The 25119-nt window shown below is 44.3% G+C and overlaps 1 protein-coding gene and 1 long non-coding RNA gene across 2 annotated transcripts in view; one reads left to right on the top strand and one right to left on the bottom strand.

The window, feature by feature from the left end:
• Nucleotides 1-14679: 14679 nt before the first annotated feature.
• Rad54b (RAD54 homolog B (S. cerevisiae)) overlaps nucleotides 14680-25119 on the bottom strand; it is a 56889-nt gene continuing 46449 nt past the window's right edge. Inside the window, exons 10-15 of the mRNA NM_001039556.3 lie at nucleotides 24152-24442; nucleotides 21019-21194; nucleotides 19923-20184; nucleotides 18050-18116; nucleotides 17670-17870; nucleotides 14680-15045 (exon numbers count right to left, since the gene is read on the bottom strand). Of these exons, the coding sequence (NP_001034645.1) occupies nucleotides 14834-15045; nucleotides 17670-17870; nucleotides 18050-18116; nucleotides 19923-20184; nucleotides 21019-21194; nucleotides 24152-24442 (1209 nt within the window). The 3' untranslated portion in view covers nucleotides 14680-14833. The remainder of the gene's footprint in view (nucleotides 15046-17669; nucleotides 17871-18049; nucleotides 18117-19922; nucleotides 20185-21018; nucleotides 21195-24151; nucleotides 24443-25119) is intronic.
• Nucleotides 15478-19350, top strand: Gm11832 (predicted gene 11832). Its single transcript, NR_166636.1, has 3 exons — nucleotides 15478-15540; nucleotides 18110-18237; nucleotides 19106-19350. It is a non-coding gene; the product is annotated as a predicted gene 11832 (long non-coding RNA).

The following is a 25119-nucleotide window of genomic DNA, read 5'->3' as shown; positions in this document are numbered from 1 at the left end:
CTACTTGGGGATGGGGGGGTGGGTAAAGGTTGTCACAGAAGCCTTCTATGTCACTCTTTCTCAACTGTGAGTCTGCCATCATCAATACCATGGCAGCCATAGCTTTCTTGCCCTTCACAATCAGCAGGAGCCCAGATCATAGACTCAGACATGGTTTCTGGATACAGCATGGACCACAAGACATCCACATGGTCTCTGGCATTAGCACATGATGGACTTCAGCATCTTCTCCAGTGGCAATACAGACCATAGACATCAGTACTGCCTTCTGCTGCAGTAGGAAGGCAGACCCAGACATGGTCATCGATGGCAGCACAGACCAGGACATCACCATAGCCTCAGGTGGCAGCGCAGGTCACTCGAATAAATATGGCTCTCAGTGGCAGCAGGGCTCAGAGACATTGTGATGGTTTGTATATGCTTGGCCCAGGGAGTGACACTATTAGGAGGTATGGGCTTGTTGGAGTAGTTTTAGCCTTGTTAGAGTGGGTGTGACCTTGTTGGAGTAGGTGTGTCACTGTGGGTATGAGCTTTAAGACCCTCAAGGTAGCCTGGAAGTCAGTCTTCTCCTGTCTGCCTTTGGATAGAGATGGTAGAACTCTCAGATCCTGCTGTGCCATGCCTGCCTGGGCACTGCAATGCTCCCACGTTGATGATAATGGACTGAATCTCTGAACCTGTAAGCCAGCCCCAGTTAAATGTTGTTCTTATAAGAGTTGCCTTGGTCATGGTGTCTGTTTACAGCAGTAAAACGCTAAGACATAAGTTGGTACCAGGAGTGGGGTATTTCTGTGATAAGCCTGACCATACTTTACTCAGAAAAATGTGGATTTTGAAAAGCAGTGGGATGCTTTAAGTGGGGCTTAGTGGGCCATCTTAGTAGGAATGTGGAAGAGTTTATTGCTGAGAGTTCTACAGTTGCATCCAAAGGCAGACAGGAGAAGACTGGTATACAAGAAGATACAAGGGTCTGAAAGCCCACAGTGACACACCTTCTCCAACAAGGCCACACCTCCTAATAGTGCCACTCCCTGAGCCAAGCATATACAAACCATCACAGACATCATCAACATGGCTTCAGGTTGCAGCACAGACTATGGACATCCACATGACCTTTGGTGGTAACACTAGCCATAGGCACCAACACAGACCCTGGCTGAAGCAGGAACAGGGACCCAGACAGACATCAGCGTGGCCTCAGGAGGCAGCTCAGACCCAGTACATCTGTGCGGCATTCAATGGTACCTTGGGCCAGGGACATCAACATGGCTCCCAGCTGCTGTAAGATCACAGACATCCACATGAACCTCGGGCTTCAACACAGTCTGAAGCAGTGGACCGTGAATACCAAAGTGGCCTTGGGGGACAGCACAGACCATAGAGGTCTTTCAAGAGAGGTCTTTCAAGCAGGTTCATTCCAAAAATTGATCTGTTCTTCCTCTTGGACACCCTGCTGTTGCTCAGAACCATGGCAACTGTGCAGCTGGGGAGCCTGTGGAGGGGGCAGGGGGAGGGGCTAAATTGGAGTGCAAGCTCCAGGCTGCTACACACCGCCCTATCCCCTATCGTCCCTACTTGGCAACTACATGTGTCTCCCCCCCCCGCCCCGCCCCCACCCCCACCGTCCACCGCAGGCCTCTCTCACTTCTATTACCACCATAACATTTCTAGTTCTGCACCCTCTCCACCATTTGCTCACTGCTCCGTTGCTCTCTTTTCTATCTCTGTATGGAATATTTGTTCATTGTGACACTGGAAACTGTGGGTGTCATAATACACACACACACACACACACACACACACACACACACACACACACACACACACACTAGCCAAGATGGCTGTACTTGCAAATATTCATTGCAATGAGTCTTTGGTTCACGGTTTCTGGTTTCTGAAGCACCAGACATACTGGACCATTGCTGGCCCCTATTGGAGAACCTGCCAGAGTCATGGTGATCCTGCAGCTCTGGTTCTGCAGGACCGGCCCTTTCACGTGCTCCGGCGGCTCGCAGATGGTGTAGATGTTGGGGTAGACTGACTCAAAGCACTGGATCTGGGCCCAGATTGTAGCTGAGTTGGTCAGCTGTGGCTCGGTACACTTTCTGTTTAATTAAATAATTTACTGCTCATGGCCCTTCACCCACACAAGGAATATAAAACCCGGACAATATAAAATGTTAGAGAAAATCACACCGTGGGGCACATGGATAACTGAAATGGGTTATAGCTTTTATAGCTATCATAAGGGAAACAGGAAGACAGTATGCGAAGGCTGATGAGACAACTGTGAGCTGTTGCTGCCCCCTGCAGGCCATCCACCATAAAACAGCATTGTATATACAAATAGTTCTGGCCAGGATATGCAGATAATTAAAGTTACAGATAATAAATTAACAATATTTTATATAGTTAATTCATTAGTCTTAAACTTTTTCTTCGCATTTTTATTACATTTATTTTCACGGTGTTAGGAGGTATGTCATAGCCTGCGGAGGTCAGAGAACAATTTGTGGAATCTTCTCTCCTACTGCGTGGGTCCCAGTGGTCAAACTCAGATCATGAGACCTAACAGTAAATGCACCTCCCTTACCCACTGAGACATCCCACTGACCCAACTTTATTTTTCATAAACCCCAAAATCTTTGGGGATTTGCTTTGTTTTGAGATTTTGCTCTCAGTAAATATGTTTCTGGCATAAACGGTAGAGGCTCAGAGCTCTTCATACTAATAACTGCTAAAGACAGCCCTTAAACTTTCCTTTAACTTATGAATCAAATATAAAAGTTCTGAAACCACACTGGCTTATGATTGAATTCAGCTCCTTTCATGAAAAGTGATGCTCCTGGAAAGTATTTGAGCTCTCATTTTTCTCCCCTGTAAAATGAAGAAAATAATAATAATAAAGATAATATTATCTAAGTTTTGAGATTGCCATGAACAAAATAAAATAAGGCATATAGATTCAGCAATGCCATTCAGACACATAGTCAGGAATCCACAAATAATTTATTATTTCTAATTATTATTATTATTAAAAGAAAGTATGCATTTTAAGTGACTTCCACACAATCTATGGGAAGGCTGACTAGAGCATCCAGGCCTGCTGACTGCGAGCCAAGTGTCAGACCGTCACAAGGATGCTGACTTGCTCTTCATGCAATTAATATAAAGCTCGGGGTTCCTGGAGATAGCCACACAATTCCCGCAAGCGGCTATCCAAATAGCTCACTGTCAAGTCCTTTATAAGCCCAGCACATCACAGATTAAGGTTACTGGACAATCCTCCAGCATCTAATGACTTCATTGCACTGGAATGACAAAAGTGGTTCAGCTTTTGTTTTTTGTTTGATTGTTAATGTATTTTTAAAGATGTATTTAATTCTATGTGTTTTGCTGACATGTGCCTTTGCACCACACAGATGTGTGCCTGGTGCCTAAGGTCAGAAGAGGGTATAAGATCCCTGGAACTGGAGTTAGGTGTGGTTGGGAACTACTATGTGGGTCCTGGGGATAGAAGCCTCGGGCCCTGTAAGATCTTAACTGCTGAGCTAGCTCTCCAGCCAGATTATACACTTTCAGACAGGGTCCTATACCGTAGCAGAGGTTGGCCTTAAACTCATGACAATCTTCCTGCCTCTACCCACCTTGGGCTGGGATTGCAGGCATCAGCCACTGTACCTGTTTGACAAAGCTGATATTTTCATGACACTGCCTCATAGAAAGTAAGCACATTCCATTTCTCCCTCCGCTCTGAAATCCCCTTTTTAGATGCTTTAGATAAATATCTTTTAAAATATCTATTGCTTGTTTCTATCAGGCCATTTCATTGTCTCTGGTAGAGCAGAACCAGATGCCTCATTCCCCACGAGAAACCATCGCTTGTCAGTTGACAGGTCCGAGTCTTCTAACATTCCAGGAACGATGCTTCCATGAAAGTTGAGATGCTGCAGATTTCCATCTAGTGTCATTGCTAAAAATTTGTGGGTTCAAGAGCTGGGGAAAGTCCTGAGGCACCGAAGGTCAGCCTTTCTTACAGAGAGGGTGGGGTCCCCTTAGTAATAAGTATCACACAAGTACTTTTTTTAAAAAAAATTTTTTCCCTGGAGCTGGGGAGATGGCTCAGCAAGTTAAGAGCACAGGCTGCTCTTCAGAGGACCTGGGCTTCATTCCCAGCAACCACATGGAGGCTCAAAATCATCTGTAACTCTAGTTCCAGCGATTCTGCCACCCTCTTCTGTTTTTTGTTTGTTTGGTTTTGGTTTTTTTGAGAAGGGTTTCTCTGTGTAGTTCTGGCTGTCCTGAAACTCACTTTATAGACCAGACTGGCCTCAAACTCAGAAATCTGCCTGCCTCTGCCTCCCGAGTGCTGGGATTAAAGGAGTGTGCCACCACGCCCGGCCCCTGTCACCCTCTTCTGGCCTTCACAGGTTGCAGGCATACACATGACATACATATGTAAATGCAGGGAAAACACACACACACACACACTAGCTGTGTTTAAAAAGTGTCCCCTGAAAAGTTCATCTCCTGGTTCTCTTTTGACCCTGATGGCTTTCATTGTGGCATTTCCATACACACATGTCATTTGCTTCCTTTCACCCCCTTCTCCAGTGTCCTCCCCAGTCTTCCCTCCCTCCTAACTTGTTTCTCTGTCTCTGTGACAAAACACTTGACCAAAAGCAACCAGAGGGAGGCTGGTGTTTAATTCAGCTTACAGATTGTGGCCCATCATCAAGGGAAACTCCAGGACTTCAGGGCAGAGGACAGAAAGCAGAAAGGAAGCAGAGGCCATGGAGGCCCGCTGTTCACCGGCTTGCTCCCATGGCTCACCCAGCCTGCTTTCTCATACAATGCAGGACCACTGTGGGCTGTGCCCTCCCACATCAGTCATAAACCAAGAAAGTGTCCCCTGAACACAGGCATGCAGGCTCGGTTCATGACAGAGACAAGTCCTCGAGAGACGTCCCCTTTTCCCAGATGACTGCAGCTTGTGTCAAGTTGACAAAAACTAACAGCACACCCCTCTTCCTACTGGTCCCCTTCCTTCCCTAAAACAGCCTGCCGACCTTCTGGTTTCATGGCACATAAATTCCATTTTCCTCGCTTTTCTACCTTCTGCTTTAGATCTCTTCTTCTCCTTTCATGGTCTCCTTTCTAGTTCATGGCTTATACATATACATGTATACTCTGCCTCACGAGTGCTGGGACTAAAGGCGTGCACCACCACGCCTGGTGATTTTCTTTAAAGATTTAATTTTTAAATTAAATGTGCATGTGGGTGCAATTCCCGCAGAGGCCAGAAGAGGGCACTGGATCCCCTAGAGCCAAAGTCGCAGGCGACTGTGAGTCACCTGATGATGTTGGGACCTGAACTCAGGTCTTCTACAAGAGCAATACCTGCTCTTAAGACTGGGCCATCTCTCCACCCTGATTTCATTATTCTTTATTGAAAAATGTTAGTATGATGTATATATACTTCTTCTCTGCCATTCATGAACTGAACTTGATTCCATCTTTTGGCTACTGTGAATATTGCAACAATAAACACGTGTCCTTCTGAGCATGCCAACTTAGAGTCCTTCAGGTGTCTATCAAGAGTGATCTAACTGATCACCATAACACTATTTTCATCCTTTTGAAGTCCCCACACGGATGTCCACAGTAGCTGCACTAGCTCACCCTCCCACCATCAATCGCTGAGTGAGGTCTCCTCTCTCCTGTACTCACCAGCATTCGTTGTTTCTTTTCTGTTTTAGACAGGATTTCTCCACATAAGCTTGGCTGTCCTGGAACTATGTAGACCAGGATAGCATTGAACTCACAGAACTATGCCTGCCTCTGTTTTCCAAGCGCTGGGATTAAAAGAATGTGCCACCACAGCCAGCTGCCATTTGTTCTCCTGACTGCAGCCATCCTGACTAGGGTGAAATGGAATGTCATGGCAGCTTTAAGGTGCATTTCTCTGGTGTGGAAGATGTTGAACACCTTCCTGAGTATTTGTTGGCCATTGGTAGTTCTTTTAAGAACTGTATTTTAATTCAATAGCCTACTTACTTACTGGTAGATGGGTCGATCTGGGGATTTAATTTTTGCAGCTCTTTCTACATTCGAGATGCTAATCCCGCGTGGGGCATGGTAAAGACTGAGCTGGGAAAGTTCTTGGGCTTATTTCTAGGCCCTATATTCTTCTCCACTAGTCAAGAATCCTGTCCATTACTATGGCTGTGTACCACAATCTGAGATATAACAAGGCTGTGTGATAAACACAAGGCTTCCCAGAATGGTTTCCTCCAAGTTTCTACCTTCCAGACGGCCGAGTGAATAAATATTAGGGCAACCAGCCCCTTGTGCTGCAGCTGTCAGTGTCTTCCTTGCCCATGATCGAATTTTAAAATGTAAGAGGAGTCAAAGAATAAAGGTTAAAGTGACAGTGACTGCATTAATACTCCCAAAGTGCTGATACAAGCCCTAACTGCTCTCATGACAGACGAGTCACAGTGACATAAATCATTGAGGTCCAAAAGTTGAAAACAAATACAATAACAAAGACAAACAAAAATGCAACCTTTGCTGAACCCTGCAAAGTATAGGTTACTTTGTCAGTTTGCTTGTGCCTCACTCCGTCCTCAGTCGCTCTCACTGTGACTGAGTGATTCTCCACCCCTTGATGCTCAGTGACACTGTGCCGTCCTACTGAAGACAGCTCAACTCTAGCCCTCACCGAGCCTTTCTGAGCATCTACCCTGGGGAGGAATGGTTAATCTCACTCCCAGATAAGCTAACAGCAATTGATGAGAATTAAATGAAGGTTGGCACGTCATTTGACTGGGCCCTAAGGGTGTAGAGTTGCCATTCATTTACGCACGCCTTTAATCCCAGCACTCGAGAGGCAGAGGCAGGCAGATTTCTGAGTTCGAGGCCAGCCTGGTCTACAGAGTGAGTTCCAGGACAGCCAGGGCTATACAGAGAAACCCTGTCTCAAAAAACAAAAATTGAACCATTCATTTACCATTGACTGGAATCCACTAGTGATTTGGGGAGCCTGTCCACACAAACTACAAGTGTGAGATCCCAAAGACTCATGGAATCTGCACTTCTGACTTGGGCTTCGACCTGAGACATATTCTTGTGTTACTAGGCTTGGGAGTCTCTTCTGTAATTAGTGCAGAGAGAGGCAGTAGGTACATGGAGAGCTTGCATCAGGGGCACCAGACTTAAAAAGAAAAATTATGACCCCCAAATATATAATGATCAAATTACACCTAACACTCCAGGGTTTCGAGTTGTGTAACTAACTCCAATAAAGCATGGTCTGAATCAAAAGGCTTTTCCCCTCAGTATCTTTTTAATGATAAAAGCTGGGTCCTAAATTGGTATTGATTTTGTGGGCAACAAAGAGGGAGTCTCACGGATGGAAATTTGAAACAGCTCAAGGGAAAGAATAGACTAGCTGTGGAAGAGAGCCACAGGAAACTGGTCCTAGACAAAAAAAAAAAAAAAAAAAAAATTCTATGGTACACCAAATCATGTTGAATCCTTCCTTGAACGCCAGAATTAAATCAGTAAATCCCTCTAGGGCACAAGCCATCTGGGATCAAACTGGAGAAACAGTACCATCTGCTGGTTATGTGTGATTTCTGCAAGCCCTAGGATTCCAAAGTGGCCAACACAAGACAACGTTGCTTGGGCAATGGGACTGTGGCATGGAACACAAATGGACTCTATGTGCTCCTTCCAGAGAGGATACAGAAGATGACCTGGGTCCAAAACTTCAACTACGGGGCATCAGAGACATTCTGTTTTAAACTTAATGATTCAGTACTAATGAGAAATGATTAAGTATACTTACATTGTCATTTAAAACCAAGGTCACCAGTGTAGAAGTTGTATAAAAAACATATGTGTGTAATTAGAAATTAATCCTGAATTATAATTACTTCTTGTTGTGGATTTGATTTAATGCTAGCGCATTATGGGTTCCCCAAATTACACAGGAATTCGCACATCTGCATGTAAGATGCTGCAGATCCCTGCCCACAGTTGGCGGTAATTGGTAAATGAAGAGGCTGGGCAGGAAGAAGCAAGACTTTGAGGTTCCCAGGCAAGGGACTCAAATGAAGTGAGAATCACCATTGCCAGGAAGGAACAGGTCCTGGCCTGAGAAGTGGGGGGACAGAGACAGAGACTGCCAACATGTAAGAGTTGGGGATTGTGGCACAGGAGGGCTGCAGGCCTGGGTCCCTGGTGGCTGGGATGGAATATAGGTTTTAGTAAGTAATAATTCGGGATTAGAGGGGAGAGTGTGTTAACCACAGATAGGTTTGGAAGTGCCCAGCCATTGTGCTGTTTAAGGCATATTAAATATAAGGCTGTGTGTGTGTGTGTGTCTTTCTTACAGAAATCCAGAACATTGGGTGGATGGAGAGGGATGCTTGCCACTGACAGTAGCCTAAACCTTAATGCAGCAGCTTCTAGTTTGCTCAATGTTCTGTTGCTGTGAAGAGACATCACAGTCAGGGCAACTCTTATAAAAGCATTTAATTTGGGGAGCTTGCTAATGGCTTCAGAAGGTTAGTCCATTAGCATCACGGCAGGCTGCACAGCAGCACTCAGCAGGCAAGATGATAGAAAATGTCCTGAACCACAGATGGGGGATAGGGGTAGACAGAGACAGAGATTGTGGGGCCTGATATGGGCTTTTGAAACCTCAAAGCCCACCTTTTATGACACATCACTAAAGCCACACCTCCTGGCAGCTCATCAACTGGAAACCAAGCATGCAGACATAAGAAACTATGGAGGCCAATCTCATTCAAACCTCAGCACTATGGTTACCAATTGCATGACATATTGATAGCAATCATGGAAGCAAAAAGAAACCTGCATTGTTTAGGTGGCCTTGTTTAGCTGTTTGGTTTTTGCTGTTGGTTTTGTTTCATTTTGGCCTTAGTATATATGTGTGTGTGTGTGTGTGTGTGTGTGTGTGTGTGTGTGTATGTGTATGTATATGTTTATGTTTATGTTTATGTATATATGTGTGTGTATATATTGGGGGGGTGTTATTTTCGAGACAGGGTTTCTCTGTGTAGCCCTGGCTGTCCTGGAACTCACTCTGTAGACCAGGCTGGCCTCGAACTCAGAAATCCGCCTGCCTCTGCCTCCCAAGTGCTGGGATTAAAGGCGTGAGCCATATATTTTTTAAAGATTTATTTATTTTATATATGTGAATACACCATTGCTGTCTTCAGACACATCAGAAGAGGGCATCAGATCCCATTACATATGGTTGTGAGCCACTATGTGGTTGCTGGGAATTGAACTCAGGACCTCTGGAAAAGCAGCCACTGCTCTTATAGCCGATGAGCCATCTCTCCAGCCCATTGCTGTTTGTTTGTAAAGAAGACACAGCTGCTTAAGGACTGACAAACACAAACCAGGGGAAAGAGTCAGACCCCCAGAAACCACACTTGATACTTAAGGTGGTTTGAATAAATATGGTCCCCAAAGGCCAAAGAGAATGGCACTACTAGGTTTGTAGCCTTGTTGGAGTAAGTGTGGCTTTGTTGGAGGTCACTAGGGTCACTAAGGGGTGGGCTCTGAGGTCTCAGAAGCTCTAGCCTGGCCAGTGTGGCTGTCACTACCTGCTGCTTTGGGATCCAGATGTTGAACTCTCAGCTCCTTCTCTAACTCCATGTTTACCTGCATGCTGTCATGCTTCCCGCCATGACAATAATGGACAAACACCTCTGAAACTATAAGCCAGCCGCAATTAAATGTTCTCCCCGTAAGAGCTGCTGTGCTGTGGTCATGGAGTCTCTTCACAGCACTAGAAACTGTAAGACATCTCCTTCAAGGAACTGGCTGCAGCCCTAGACTGGCCTTGCCAAGTTATCCCTGGACAAAAACACAGAACTAAAGATCCCTTAGTGCTTTCATTGAACCCTCTGGCTCCCCATACCCCCAGTGCCACCAACTGGGGACCAAGTGTTCAAATGCCTGGGTCTACGGGGAACATTTCAGTCATACCACCACATTCTACCCCATGGTCCCCACAGGGTCATGGCTGTGGTATGTGTTGGGGATCAGCCGTGGATCCACCTCCACCATTCTGTCCTCAGGGTGGGTGTCCAGGCACCGCTGCACACTGAGCTGGAAGGATGGAGTCTAGAACATGTGGAGTAGGCAGGATCCAGGTCCAGCTGGGAATGAGTGCTGGGTGAGGGTGGGGGTCTCCCTGAGGATTTTAGTTTTACAGCTCTTTTAGACAATACTCAATGAAACAGCTCTCTTAGACAGCCTTCAGTGAAACAGCTTGCATGCACTTTACTTGGGGTGACCAAGGGCTATATGCGTACCTTAAAGAGTGGGAAGGAGTTCTCAGGGTGAGTGTGGATCAGTGGCTGGAGTGTAAAGTACAGTGAATGCCTTATTTGTATGGAGAGGCATTCCAGGAGTCCCAGGTACTTGCTGGGCAGGTTCTTATCAAGAAAAAGGAAGCTAAGGACTATGTGACATTCCTCAGGTAGAAGACTGGGGGTGAGGCTCCCCAGATCAGGCAGAGAAAAGGAAGACTTGCTAAGAAAAAGGAGTCCCCCATTTTGAGCCAAGCTCGGAGGAGCTATCCAGACATGGTAGACTGCAGCCTTAAATAGCGAGGTACATGCCACATCATAATATAAAATGCATGTAATCCAGAGTCATAAGTCCCCATGTCTTTCAGTCTCAACACTGTTTAAAAGTCCAAAGTCTCTCCTGTGACTCAAGGAAATCCCCCAGCTGTGTGTGGGCATGCGTGGGGAATCAGTCCTTTCCTACCACCTACAAGTGGGTCCCAGACTTGTGTAGCAAGTGCCTTGACATCTGAAACTTCTCGCAGTTAGGACATGGCTCTGTGCTCAGATATCAGTCTAGTGCTTTAAAATGAAATCTGTGAGCAAAGAACCCAACAGATCATTAAAGAAGAGAGGAAGTACAAGTTCAAGGCAGCTGTTATGTGGCTTGGCTCACAGACGGTCCTGAGATAGAACCAGGCATGAACAAAATGAAGTCTCTGTCTTCAAGATGCTCAGCCTAGTGGGAAGAAGAGCAAAGCAAGTTGTCAGTTAAGAGAAAAATGTGTTATTGCCACACAGCAGAGCCAAAGACTTGGAGAACAGAAAAAGAGAATGTCTTATAGATGTAACTCAGGGGTTAACAAAGATTATCTAGAAGTGAGTCTAACCCCACAGTCCTTGGCCTATTAAAGTCCCACGTCTTTTGAGCCCCGGAGAGCTTAGCATCTCCGCGCTCCACAGGCCCTGGGCTCCACATCATGTAGGCTTTTTTTTTTTTTCCATTTTTTATTAGGTATTTAGCTCATTTACATTTCCAATGCTATACCAAAAGTCCCCCATACCCACCCACTTCCACTCCCCTACCCGCCCACTCCCCCTTTTTGGCCCTGGCGTTCCCCTGTACTGGGGCATATAAAGTTTGCCTGTCCAATGGGCCTCTCTTTCCAGTGATGGCCGACTAGGCCATCTTTTGATACATATGCAGCTAGAGTCAAGAGCTCCGGGGTACTGGTTAGTTCATAATGTTGTTCCACCTATAGGGTTGCAGATCCCTTTAGCTCCTTGGGTACTTTCTCTAGCTCCTCCATTGGGAGCCCTGTGATCCATCCATTAGCTGACTGTGAGCATCCACTTCTGTGTTTGCTAGGCCCCGGCATAGTCTCACAAGAGACAGCTACATCTGGGTCCTTTCGATAAAATCTTGCTAGTGTATGCAATGGTGTCAGCGTTTGGATGCTGATTATGGGGTGGATCCCTGGATATGGCAGTCTCTACATGGTCCATCCTTTCATCTCAGCTCCAAACTTTGTCTCTGTAACTCCTTCCAAGGGTGTTTTGTTCCCACTTCTAAGGAGGGGCATAGTGTCCACACTTCAGTCTTCATTTTTCTTGAGTTTCATGTATCATGTAGGCTTTTACCCATGAAACATGAAACTCAGCCTCTTCTTGGATACGTAAGACTGTATCCTTAGGGTAAGAGTTTAGATTGGGCAGAGATGGACAGAATTATAGCTTAAAAATATTAGTAAGCATTATGTACTGAACCATCCTCTTAGCTCCAAAACAACTTATTTTAAAAAGAAAACTCTTGGGCTGGCGAGATGGCTCAGCGGGTAAGAGCAGTGACTGCTATTCCGAAGATCCAGCAAAAACATGGTGGTTCACAACCACCCATAATGAGATCTGACGCCCTCTTCTGGTGCATCTAAAGACAGCTACAGTGTACTTACGTATAATAATAAATAAATCTTTGGGCCAGAGCAAGCAGGGACTGAGAGAGCAAGGGTTTACCATAGCAAGCAGAGGTCCTAAAATTCAATTCCCAACAACCACATGAAGGCTCACAACCATCTGTACAGCTACAGTGGACTCACATACATAAGACAAATAAATCTTGGGAGGGAGGGAGGGAGGGAGGGAGGGAGGGAGGGAGGGAGGGAGGGAGAGAGAGAGAGAGAAAGAGACAGAAAGAAAGAAAGAAAGAAAGAAAGAAAGAAAGAAAGAAAGAAAGAAAGAAAGAAAGAAAGAAAGAAAGAAAGAAAATAAATGAAATCAAGGGGAGTGTAGTCCCTGAGTGGTCAGCGCAGGAGCTGTCAAAGCCACAGTACCTCTTTCCCACTCCAGCCTGCAGCCACCATAAGGTACCACCTATAGGAGCTGTCAAATGGCTATCCCTGTCAAAGCTGTAGCACCTGTCAAAGCAGCAGCCACCTCCTTTCCTCTCCTCAGGAGCTGCTCATGCTGGCAGAACCTCCTCTCTAGCCTTCTTCTGAAGTGGCTGTTCCCCCTTTCCCCAGAAGCGATGGTGCAGCGACCAAAGCACCTTGCAGCCTGGGAGGTCTTCCCATCTTAACCCACGGGTCAGATGAAGAGAAAAGGGGGTGAAAAAAGTCACCAATTCCTGAGCATGGAAACCCACCACTCCTCACTCCAGAAGTCTCTACCCTGAAAAGCTCTGTTCTTTGTTCGATTTGTCTCTGTTCCCTCTGGGAAGCAGAGGCAGCCAGCCCTGGATTCATCCCCCACACCCTGGACCCTCCCAATAAATCTCTTTTCTGAGATTTATTACCTGGTGTCACCTTCTCATCAGAAGCCAAGAAGCAGTGAAGAGAAGACGTGGAACAGGCTGAGGCTCCTCGGTCCTCTGTTCAGCTGGGGATCCCCTCCCCTAGGAGCTGCAACACCTCCGCTGAGGAGCCCAGTGGTTCCAAGCCACAGGACACCCTTCCATCGGAGCAGGAACACTTACAGGGGGACTGTCCCATTCATAAGAGCTTAAAACAACAACAACAAAACTACCCAGCACTAATTTCTAGAATGGAACTTTAAGTCACTGAAAAACAATTGAGATGGAAAGACACCACTATGGGATGGTAGAATTACCAAAAGCAATCTGCAGACTGAATGCAATGTCATTAAAATCCCAATAGTGTGTTTCACAGAACTAGGAAAAAGAATCCTAAAATGTATCTAGAAGCACAAAAGGCCTCAAATAACACAGGCAATCCTTACCACAATATAACAACCACAGTCACAACAATAAAATCACAGTCCTGGCACAAAACAAGTGAAGCAGACAGAAACCCCTCAAGGCACATGGGTGGCAGGCCCCTTCCTGAGGTCCTCCAGCCACCAGGTTCCACCCACAGAAGACAAACTGCCAGACCCTGCCCCCACCCCACATAGTAAAAGCACAAGCTTTGCACTTGAAAGGCCCCTGCCCCGCCCCCAAGAAATCCTATATAAACTGTCTTCTGCTTAGTTCCCAAACATAGGCTGCCTCCCTCCTCAAAAAATTGGGTTTTTCACTCCCAATAAGTGTGAAGTTTGTCGTGTGCTGTGACTTTGCTGTATTCCTTGGGTCCCGGCTGCCTGTCAGAGAGCTGGACCGCTTTCCTCAGAGATTTCACGGAGGAGCCTTCTCCCAGGGGCAGAGCTGCAAGGCCTTTGCTGGGGAATCTGCGGGCAGCTGGAGCAGAACTTGTGTAGGGAAGCCTTTCCCTTCAGACTTGCTGCACTTACAGTCTCCATCTTTCTCACTCGGCACAAAACTATTCAAAATCACGGCTGGAACTGTGTAAACTGATAGAGGAAAACACAGACCCTGCAAGACACAGGCACAGGCCGGGCCTTTCTCAACAGGAAACAATGTGAGTGCCCACAAGATGACAGGAAGCAGCAGCTACCTGTGCTTGCTTTCACCAGCTCAGCCGCCCACGCCCACTCATGCCCTGCTGCCCCTTCCTTAATCTCCCAGCTTTAAAAGCAACGCAAGGATGAAGCCCTGAGCACAGCCCAGGAAGCCATCACCAGAGTGAAGAGACAGCCTGCAGGATGAGATCTCTGCAACTCCATCAGGAGAGTCATATCCAGGACACATAAGAACCACAATAATTAAACAGCAAAAAAAACCCCTAAACCATCCCATCAGTAAACAGGCTAATAAACTACATAGCTCTCAAAAGAAGAAACAACCAATAAACACTCAGGAAAGTGCACAGCAGCCTTAGTGATCAGGGAAATGCAAGTCAAGCTGCTGGCACATGGACGCTCGCGGAGCGTGAGCTGATGCAGCACGGCACATGGTTAACGGTTCATTTCAACACTTAAGGATACACACAAGAAAGCAAACAACTCAGCTTTTACTGTATTTAAATAAGCATATTGTGAAACAAAGTTCACTACCATTTAAATAATTTTGTTCATTTTCAAAATTACATTTAACTCCTGTATTAATTTTTAAGGGGAGCAAAGGCATGTTAGGAAGCAGTCCTTCATTAGACGGCAGGAGCTTGGTTGGTTATATTCTGGAAAAAGAACGACACATTTTCCCGTATTCTTTCGAGAAATGGATCTGGAAGATTTAAATGGTCTCCAGAAAAATGTTTCCACTGCTTCAGCTGTGACATGGACAGAGGTCTCAAGGCGTCAGACTTCTGAGGGCCGAACTGACACTGTCGGGAGGCGACGGGGCCTTCGGACGCATCCTCTGCAATGAGTTAAACAGTGAGACTCTTTGGGAAGCAGATACCCTGCTACATATAGGATCATGTGCCACATCTGAGCTCCACAGTGCAGACTAAACCCATCAGCCATTCATCCTTTTTACTGGGTACTCAATAAGCCTTCAGGCCTCTGAATTCAACAGCTTTAAGGTCTAGTAAGAAAGATACACACCAGACAAATAATCCCCCAAAGCAATGTTTGCAAGTGCACAGTCCATTAGAGAAGGCCTGTGGGACAGCTGGGGTGGAGTCACTGTGGAGGGAGCCCTTGTCTTGTGTGCCTAAGGTCACTGCTCCCATCTCCAGCACCAATAAATAGACAAGTTCTGTGCTTATTTATTTTCTGTGTTGCAAACACAAATATCTGGGTCAGAACTCCATCAATCAAATTTATTAGTCTCTGCAAGGAACACACCAACAGACTCTGAACTGGCTCCCTATGAAATGAGTCATAAAAACTACTGCACTCATCGAGTTAGGTAGGATTTCTTTAAAGATTTGTTGTTATTTTCTAACTATGTGGTTTATGTGTCTGCATGTGGGTGTGTGCAATGTGAATGCAGGTGCCCAAGGAGGCCACAGCAATCCCCACCTCTGCAGCTGGAATTATAGACACTTGTGAGCCACTCAGTAACACTAACAAGTTATCTGACAAATATATACTTAACTGCATCAAAAAGGTGTATAAATAAGAATATAACTAATTACACATGGTAGCGTGGTGGGTAAATAAATGATTATATATCCATACAATGATAGATAACATGGCAGAGTGGGTTAGGAACTCACTCTGCTCTGCATATTGATATTGCAAAAACCTTAGAGCAAATGTATCCTATTTACATAACGTACATACCTCCCACTACTCTCCCATTCCACTCACTTTGAAATGTATGGCCTCTTTTATAATAACCATTGCTACCCACACACATGCACACAGGCTGAATTTACATAGTATTGCTGTGTATATGCGTTTAGGACTGAATATTTTTAAATAAACCATGAGTAAAGAATAAATAATAATAGAAAATATGAAATGTTTAAAAATGAACAATAAGAATATCAAATTTATGAAACTCTACATAAAAGAAAATTTAAATGGTTAAAAAACATTTTAGAAAATAAGTTTGAAAATCATTAAGTCATTCTGGGAGGCGGTGGTGCGGGCCTTTAATCTCAGCAGAGGCAAGAGTGCAAGTCCAGCCTGGGCTACAAAGGGAATTTGAAGCTATCTCAGGGTACCTAACAAGAACTTGACTTTAAAAAAAAAAAAAGGTTAAAAATAAAAATAAAAAGGAAAAGTTTTACAAAATAAAGCATAGTAAGACCAAATGTCCATAAAGAGAAAAATGAACATATTTATCTGAAGTTTGAAATCTACTCCTAGGACAGTAAGGTCACTACCTATGAGATGAAGGCTTGCCTGTCTATATACATGTTCCAGACCAGCCAGAGCTACATAGTAAGACCCTGTCTCAAAAACTAAACAAGTAAAATAAAATCCACCCTAATAAATAAAAGTATATCAATATAACTAAAATATAATTATGATTATGCATAATCATATCTGTTATTCTAGTATGTGCAATAAAATTTTAGAATATGTAAATTTATATAAACTAGATTATATGCTATAGAAAACATTAGCTGTGGGTTGAGCTTGTAGAGTATTCATTTAGCATGTTCAGAGCTCTAGATTCAATCTCTAAAACCACAAAAATTGTATAATGTATGGGTATGTGTATATGTATGTACATGTACATCAATTTAATATGTTTATACATGTTTTGTTTTGAGAATTTAATATATAAGTACTGTACTTGCATCATATACAATTTCAAACTCCTCCCTTTAAGAAGTTGAAAAAGAATAACTTAAGCATCACAAAGATTTATTTTGTAATTTCTGTTAAGTGTCTGTGTGCCGGGTGAATACACGTGCATGTGAGGGGCAGTGCATTTGCACTTTATGTGCCATGTACACAGACTGTTACATGGTGCTAGGATCCAAAGTCCAGTCCTCATGACCATGCAGCAAGCACTGTCAATGCAGAGTCATCCCTCCAGCCCCCAACATCATCTACTAATGACCTCCCATCCTGGACAGGGCTTACTCACTTCCTGTTGTTCCCTAGCTCCCCGTGAATAGTGTCTAACTTTAAAGACAGATAGTCTCAGGCTTGCTTAAACAACACTCGTGTCCAAGCACTGAGCAGCACAGTTGATTATTCTAAGCACTCTCAAAGGCTTGTCCTATTATGAATAAATTTTACATGATTTAAGCAACAATACATAATTCTGCTAAGTATAGGATTTTTACGAAATTCCAATAAAACTTTACATCTTTCTTACTCTGAAGTCATTCTATCAGGCTTTGAGAGATTTGCCTACATAGTTAATTTTTCTACAACAGATTTAGAAATAAGAAACTAAACTGAGCTTAAGGTTCTACGGAATATTTTCTCAACTGTATACCTAGTACTTGCCCTACAACCCGAGGAACAAAGAGAACTAACACGTGCAAATGGCAGACATTTTTACGTTACTCTTTGAATGTTTTCAGGGACAAGTTGAGTATACTGTGGTAATAGGATCAGCAGACAACTCACCGGTGTGACCTTTTTCCCCTGTGCACTCACAGTCAAGCAGGTCATGAGTGACACAATGTGAACTTTCATGTAGTGTGAACAAGTTTTTAAGCTCTTCCACTGAAAACTGGATATGTTCAGATGATCTGGTTAGGTCTACCACTGCCCCAGAAAGGCCTTGCTTACTGATCTGCCTTTGATAGATCTTTTCCTCTATTGTACCTAGGGAGAAAACACCCATTAGATTTTCTTCTTGTGTCTATTATTTGTGTTTGGTAAAACATGTTTATTACTTATTATCTGATAAAAGAATACATTCCAGATGTTCAGATGTTGAAGCACAAACTAACAACAAAACAATTTTAAGGAGCTACATTTTTGTCAGGTGAAGGTTTTTTTACCTGTAGTCAGGAGTCTGTAAATATGTACAGGATGCTTCTGACCATCTCTCCATACTCTAGACATGGCCTAGACAAAAGAAGAGTTATGAATACAATAGAAAACAATGGCCCTTGCCACATCAGCAATCTGCAGGAATATACTGTACCATTGGGAATTCTGGATTTCACTGCCAGCACGATGCTGAGAGGTAAGAGCAGCAGCCTGGCAGGCCAGTCTGAGGCCTAGAACCTACGTTGTAAGAGAGCCAGCTCCTACATAGGTCCTACAGGAGGTCCTCTGACCTCCACAGACATGCCATGGCACACAGTGGCGTATACACACACACACACACAATGTACCCTCTTTACATCCTTGCCCTGGGTTCAGAGAGGGAGACTAGCACTCATAGAGGCATGTGAAGGAGCGCAGCAGTGCCATGCAACAGTGAGATGGGTATCTTGATAAAACATGAAGGCAAATTTAGACAGCCAAGAAGCAAAGCACAGCCTGGGCATGCAAGGTCCCAGCAGCCAATAGTTCACCCTTGAAAATCCCTTACGCTGTCTGCAATCACTGTAGGCTCCCTCTAGTTTAAGGATTAAAGTGATCCTGGGCAGCACAGGGTTGGTATTTATACCTTGCCCACTCTCCCAGAACGGCTGCTTCCAATGCCCTTAATCCGTGAAGCCTGTTACTACCTCCCCCTCTTACTGACAATGTGTGCATGTAGCTTTCCCTTATCCCTACCTTACCAAAATGGAAAACCCCACCAGGCACAGAATAATGCCAGCACTCTTGGCCATCAATTTCTATCACACAAACTACCCACTGATCTAAAGCTCACAGAAGAAAATCCCCGAACTTATGAGATAAAAATTTTAAAGAGTGCCCCTCCCAAAACCACCTAAGAATCATTAAAGGCCTGTCTCTGCTCTGCCCGCAGGCAGCCGGGGATCCTGAGGTCAGGTTACTCCCCTCCCCCAACTCCTCTGTCCTACTGAAACGTAGGTCTTTGTGTCCGCCCGCCCACACTCAGTGCAGTTGTATGTCTACCATCATCCTTCATCTCTCCTCAGGCTGACCATCACACCCAGCTTCATGTGGTGTGACTCTGACCTCTGGAGGGAAGACGATCGAAGGACTCATCAGGCTGTCGTGGAGGCACTAATGTTACAGAACCAGCTCGCAGCAGAAGCTCTGGACACCAAACCTTGGGTGAAGTCCTTTAGCTGGCACTGTCCCTCACTGGTGCTGAGAATTAACTACTGTTTATAAAGCTCTGAGTGGAGAGGGGATGGAGTTCGTGCCTCGTCCCTCCTGATCCCTGCCTTATGTGTTTGCTGATTTTAGTGTCCGTGTAAAACATTGAATGAGCACAGGTGCTTTCCTCCGTTCTCGGAGGCCTAGTAAGTCACAAACTCCATGGCTGTCTCGGGATCCCTTAATGAAATGCCAACTGAGGTAGAAATCTATCTGTTAAAACCTTAAGAAAACATAAGAGTAGTCTGTACACTGAAAAACCCTGGTCTTCTCCACAAAGTTTCCTAACGAAATTAATGTTGTAGTCTTACTGCAACCTCCACGAGTCAATCATGGCTCCACAACTGTCATCCCCAGTGGTCATGAACACCCTGCAAGTTAGCTGTACAGTGTGACCTGAAGCTTGGGTTTGAATTCTCACACTGGAAGGAGAACAAATCTCTCCACATGTAGAAAACATAGGCTACTAATATCCATATGGGAGATGCTGTGAAGATTAAACAGACAGTGAGTGGAAAGCACGCAGCAGAGCACTGGGTACAAAACCAGAGCCCAACACAACAGCTATTAACACACCATCATCACAGCTGTGCTTCTGGACGTTCATAGTGTCATCTTAATGCATAGTCCTACCTGGATATCAGTAGCTGGGTTCCAATCGATATCATAGAGAATTAAGTGAGATCCTCCAATGAGATTAAGTCCCACACCACCAGCTTTTGAACTTAATAAAAAAATAAAATCAGTAGAGTATTTACTATTGAAACTATCAACAATGTGCTGCCTTTGAGAGACTGGTGTTTGGCCATCAAGTCTTGCACAAGCATATCCATGACGCTTACATACTTCTTCTAGAACATTCAAGGTTTGTCTGTAGTTGGATACCAAAATCACTCTGTCAACCAAAAACAAAACGTCATTACATTATGTTTTAAAGCAGTAGCCTGGATTGTTTTCTATGTGAAGGACAATAGTAACCCTGATATCACAGTGGCAGCATTGAACAACTAACCACAGGGACTCCTCCCTTCTCCTTTGAAGTCCTTATCTAAACTTCCAGTCTTAAGATGCTAGAACAAAGACCTTGCCTCCCTCATCTCTGATGTCACCCTAAAAAGGAGCACAGTAAACAAAATACAAGAAAAAAAATTTCAAACTCTATCAAATAAACAAGGAAATGTTTATATGCAAAAGTAAAAGGAGAAAAGTAAGACAGGGGCTGGCTGCCTTAAAAGAGCAGCAGGAAAAGAAATAGACACAGAATGGGCTCCAGCAGCAATCAACACAGAGTGTTCACACCTCACAGCCTTTTCAGTGTTAATCGTGTGTGTGTGTGTGTGTGTGTGTGTGTGTGTGTGTGTGTGTGTGTGTGTGTACATACACACATGTTGAGTACAGGTCCCCACAGGGGCCAGAAGAGGATGTCAGATTCCCCTGCAGGGACCCGGTATGGGTTCTGGAAACCAAACTCAGGTCCTCTGGAAAGGAGTATGTTCTCAACCGCAGAGCAATCTCACCAGCCCAAACACTGTAAAATCTCACTGAGGCTCCTCAGAAGCAAAGACTGTAGAGCATCAGTACACAGAAGCCCAGGTCTCACCTCCATGTGACTAGAGGACTTGCAAAAATTGATTCTTTGGAGAAAGTAAAGCAAAGGCCCTAAGTCCCCGAGAGACTGTGGAGGCAGGGCAGGGACAGACGGCAGCAGAATGGCTAGACGCTGGCTTACTTCTCAGTGGGACGAAGTTCATGGATCACTGCCAGGAGCTTGACTAACACCTGTAGTTTTCCTGACTCTTCCTCAGAGAACTGCAGAGGGTTGTAGCCAGCAGGGAACACAGACAGCAAGCCTTGGCATAGATTTCTTTCTTCATTTTCCTCACAACTTGAGCTAAATTCTTTGCCCTGTTCAAATATGAGTTAATATGCGTTCACATTTACTGTTTTAATAAGTAAGGAGCAAAACTTACAGGGGATTTACTTCCAAGCCAACTGTGAAGGAAATCTTTGTAGGTCACAATTACCACTTTTCAAGCAGTCCCATGCTCCCTGCACAGTTCATAGGCCTTTCCAAAGCCCTGTCACTCCCCTATCAATATCCTCACTTCCTGTCACTCCCCTATCACTCCCTATCAATACCCTAACTCCCTGGCACTCCCCTATCAATACCCTCACTCCCTGTCACTCCCTATCAATACCCTCACTCCCTGTCACTCCCTATCAATACCCTCACTCCCTGGCACTTCCTATCAATACCCTCACTCCCTGGCATCCTCATCAATACTCTCTCTCCTTTTCACTGTCTCCTCTCCTACTACTTTTTCTCTTGATTTGTAAGTGGCTCATTACATTTTCCAGATGACAAACCAAAACTAGACAAGTTGCCTGAGTCATAAGTCATATCAGTTTCTTCATAAGAAGTAATGATGTCATCAAAAGGCTACTAGAGAAATCTTATAACACAGTGTGCTTATATAACTAGAATTTGTGGTGGAGGGATATGCTGGATATTGAACCCAGGGTCCCCATTTTAACTCCAATTACTTTTATTCCAAAATGATTATAGGCACCTCTGAAATTCTTTCTTTAAAATGCCTAGTTGACATAGAAATAGATGAATTTAGAGTGACCCTGATGACAACCCCTGTTGGGGTAAATGGTCAGGACTGGCGAGTCTCTCTCCTCTCCCAAGTTGAAGGATCCTCTCCTTTTCTGGAACTTTGTTAACCTACAGCACTGCCTGCCTGAAAGACTTCTTCCTTTTCTGCTGTTATCTCAGGTCGAAAAAGAACTGGGGGCCTGATGCAAAAATCATCGACTCATTCAGAGCCCTTTCCTCTTTCAGAGTCTCACCCTAGACACCAGGCTGGCCTGCAGCTCTCTATGAAGTCTAAACTGGCCTTGAACTCAGAGATCACCTGTCTCTGCTTCTTGAGTGCTGAAATTAAAGGCATGAGCCAACACTACTGGACAGGTTTGTTTTGGTTTGGTTTTTATGCACACTATATTCATCTTTGACCTTATTTACCTGAGCAGCTAACTACATTTTAAACTCCCCTTATATTCCTTTTTTAGTAGTACTGGACAAACCTTTCTGGGTACATATTTAATTGTAATTTGGCTTTCAACAAGGAAAAAACAATGCCTAGGTAAAGTCACTTGATTAAATATCTGTAGAACTTCATGCCCAAAGGGTTTAATTGTTACCACTGTATATAGAACCTGTTTCTTTAAAAGTTGCTTAATAAATTGTTATAATCCAGCTTTCTGTAGTTACACAAAGCTCACTCCCATAATAAACTAAGTAAATAGGATCCACTATAGGATAAACTTGGAGAACTTTGTCCCAACACTCTATTATAATTAATGATCTCATATATAAGTTAGCACCCACAGCTTTTGTTTGGGAAGGTTATTTGTGAGCATATTTTGGTTTTACTGTCTAAATAATTGAATACAAGTTTTCCATGATGAGCAGGGAAATATCATTAACGGTTACTGTGCAATTTCTTTAACTAGGCATGGAAGAATTACTAGGTTCTTCCCATCATTTCTTGTTAAACAACGATGTCATTGTTAGCTCTGCATTCCAGACAAGACAACCAATGCTTATAGATACAGCTTAAGTACAAACTTTGCCAAAAGTTAAAGCATTAGACCTGGGAACTGTTGTGCACACCTACAATCCTAGCTGCTGGCAAGTCAGGAAAGTAGAATCGGAACCCAGGGTCAGGCTCAGCTGCATATGGACATCACGGCCAAGCTGAGCTGCAGGAGACGCTCTCAGAAGAACAACAGGTCCAATTTAAGGAGCTGATAGCAGTTCTAATCTCAAAACTCCTTACCATGCCACAGACTGCTTTATGATATTAAATATGCAAACAGCTGACTCAACTATGTCATCATTCAAACTCACACCTATAGACAGAATATAATTTGGGAAATGTTCAAGAAAAAGGCTACACATAAATATCTCTGAATCCCTATTTTGTTTGTTTGATCCCCCCAACCCTCCCGCCTTTCTGAGTTTCTCAGTTTAGCCCAGGCTGTCTTGGAACTTATTCTATAGACCAGGCTGGCCTAAAATTCAGAGTCTTGCCTGCCTCTGCCTCTGCCTCTACCTCCCGAGTATTGAGATTAAAGTCGTGTACCACAAAACTAGGAACAGAAGCTAAGCACAGTGGAAGGTACTTCCTGTCCTGGTTATTCTGAAGTCTGAAGCGGGGGATTCGTTAAAGAACCCAGTAAGATAATACTAACCTACACAAAACAGCAAGACCCTCTCTTAACAAAAATAGATGACAGTAATAGTACTTATTCCAGATACTTGCATAAAGAATAAAACCAGAAAAGCACTTTATTTTTGGTATACAGAAAATACTTAATAACTATTAGCTAGTACTATTAATAATATACCAAAATGTGGTTCTGCCAGTTGGAGACTGTATAATGATTTTTATTTTTATTTTTGTTTCTGTTCTGCAACAGAATCTTACTCTGTAGCCCAGGCCAACCTCAAGATCAAGGCAATTCTCCCTCTACCTCCCACAGCTCCACACCAGTTGTTAATTTTCTTTTTGTGGGTTTTCTGAATTTTCCAAATTTTCTGCAACAGTTATGTATTAACTTTATAAAAAGAAAAATAAATTATTTTAATGCTCAGTTCTGTGTCTGTTATAGTATCACAAAAACCAAATGAGTATATTAACATAAATTAGGAAGGGAGAGGCCACGGCAAAGGCTGGTGGTTCTACGACAGAACCACACGGGAGCCACACAGGGGGGCAGCCTCACAAATCCCACGTCAGGGCCCAGCACTCAGGCTTCTGGGCTCCCAAGCCACACGGCCCTCGGCCACTCACCTTCACAGAGCTGAACAAGAGGCAAGGGTGGTTGCACAGCTTCTTTAGGGCCCCTATGCAGATGAGGTGAGCACTATTTTCCAATAGTCCTTGCAAACAGAACCTCACAGACTGAGAGCGCAGCAGCTTTCGGTAAAGTTCAATCTGCAATGCTCCTGGTCGGCAAAAGACTACATTCTCTATCTTAGGCGGGAGATATTTATTGATGACTTCCTGAGTTCTTCTAAGGATAAAACGTCCAGTGAGGCGCGTGAGCTCAGTTGCTCTTCTCTCCCCTAACTCTCTCTCTTCCTATAGAGAAAGGAGCAGACTTAAAAAATGGTTATATACAAGAATACCTGTAATTATGATTACAATGAACACTAAATATTATGGAATTATAAAGCATCATTAATTATTTCTATCAGATTTTAGGGGGAGAAAGTGGTGGCTTCTGAGACAAAGTCTCAGATTTTAGACTGCTTGCCCACATGCAAGAAGCCCAAGGTTTGCTCTACTTAGCACCTAATAAAGCTGTGTCTTTGGCACATATCTGTATTCCCTGCACTGAGGATATGGGTGGGTCAGTTCAAAGTCAGCCTGAGCTATAGGAGACTATTTCCAAAGCAAACTTTTTTGGTGGGGGAGGATTGTTTGTTTGGTGTGGGGTGTGGGGTGCATGAGATAGGAACTTACTATTATGCAGCTCTGGCTATTGTAGCAGTCTCTATGCAAACCAGGCTGCAGGCTGCTGGCCTTGAACCTGCAGAGTGTGTGTGTGTGTGTGTGTGTGTGTGTGTGTGTGTGTGTGTGTGTGTGGTGTGTGTGTGGTAGGTGTGTGGGTGGGTGTGTGTGTGTGTGTGTGTGTGTGTGTGTGGTGTGTGTGTGTGTGTGTGTGTGTGTGTGTGTGTATGGGTGTGCACACATGTATGTTAAATACAATCATACTTTGCAGCTCAACCTCCCCTAGAATTTGCAGCAATCTGCCT

This window comes from Mus musculus, chromosome 4 (assembly GCF_000001635.26).
Source record: "Mus musculus strain C57BL/6J chromosome 4, GRCm38.p6 C57BL/6J".
NCBI classification, from domain to species: domain Eukaryota; kingdom Metazoa; phylum Chordata; class Mammalia; order Rodentia; family Muridae; genus Mus; species Mus musculus.
Note: the sequence above shows the minus strand (reverse complement) of the source record. Positions and strands in the feature narration are given on the sequence as shown.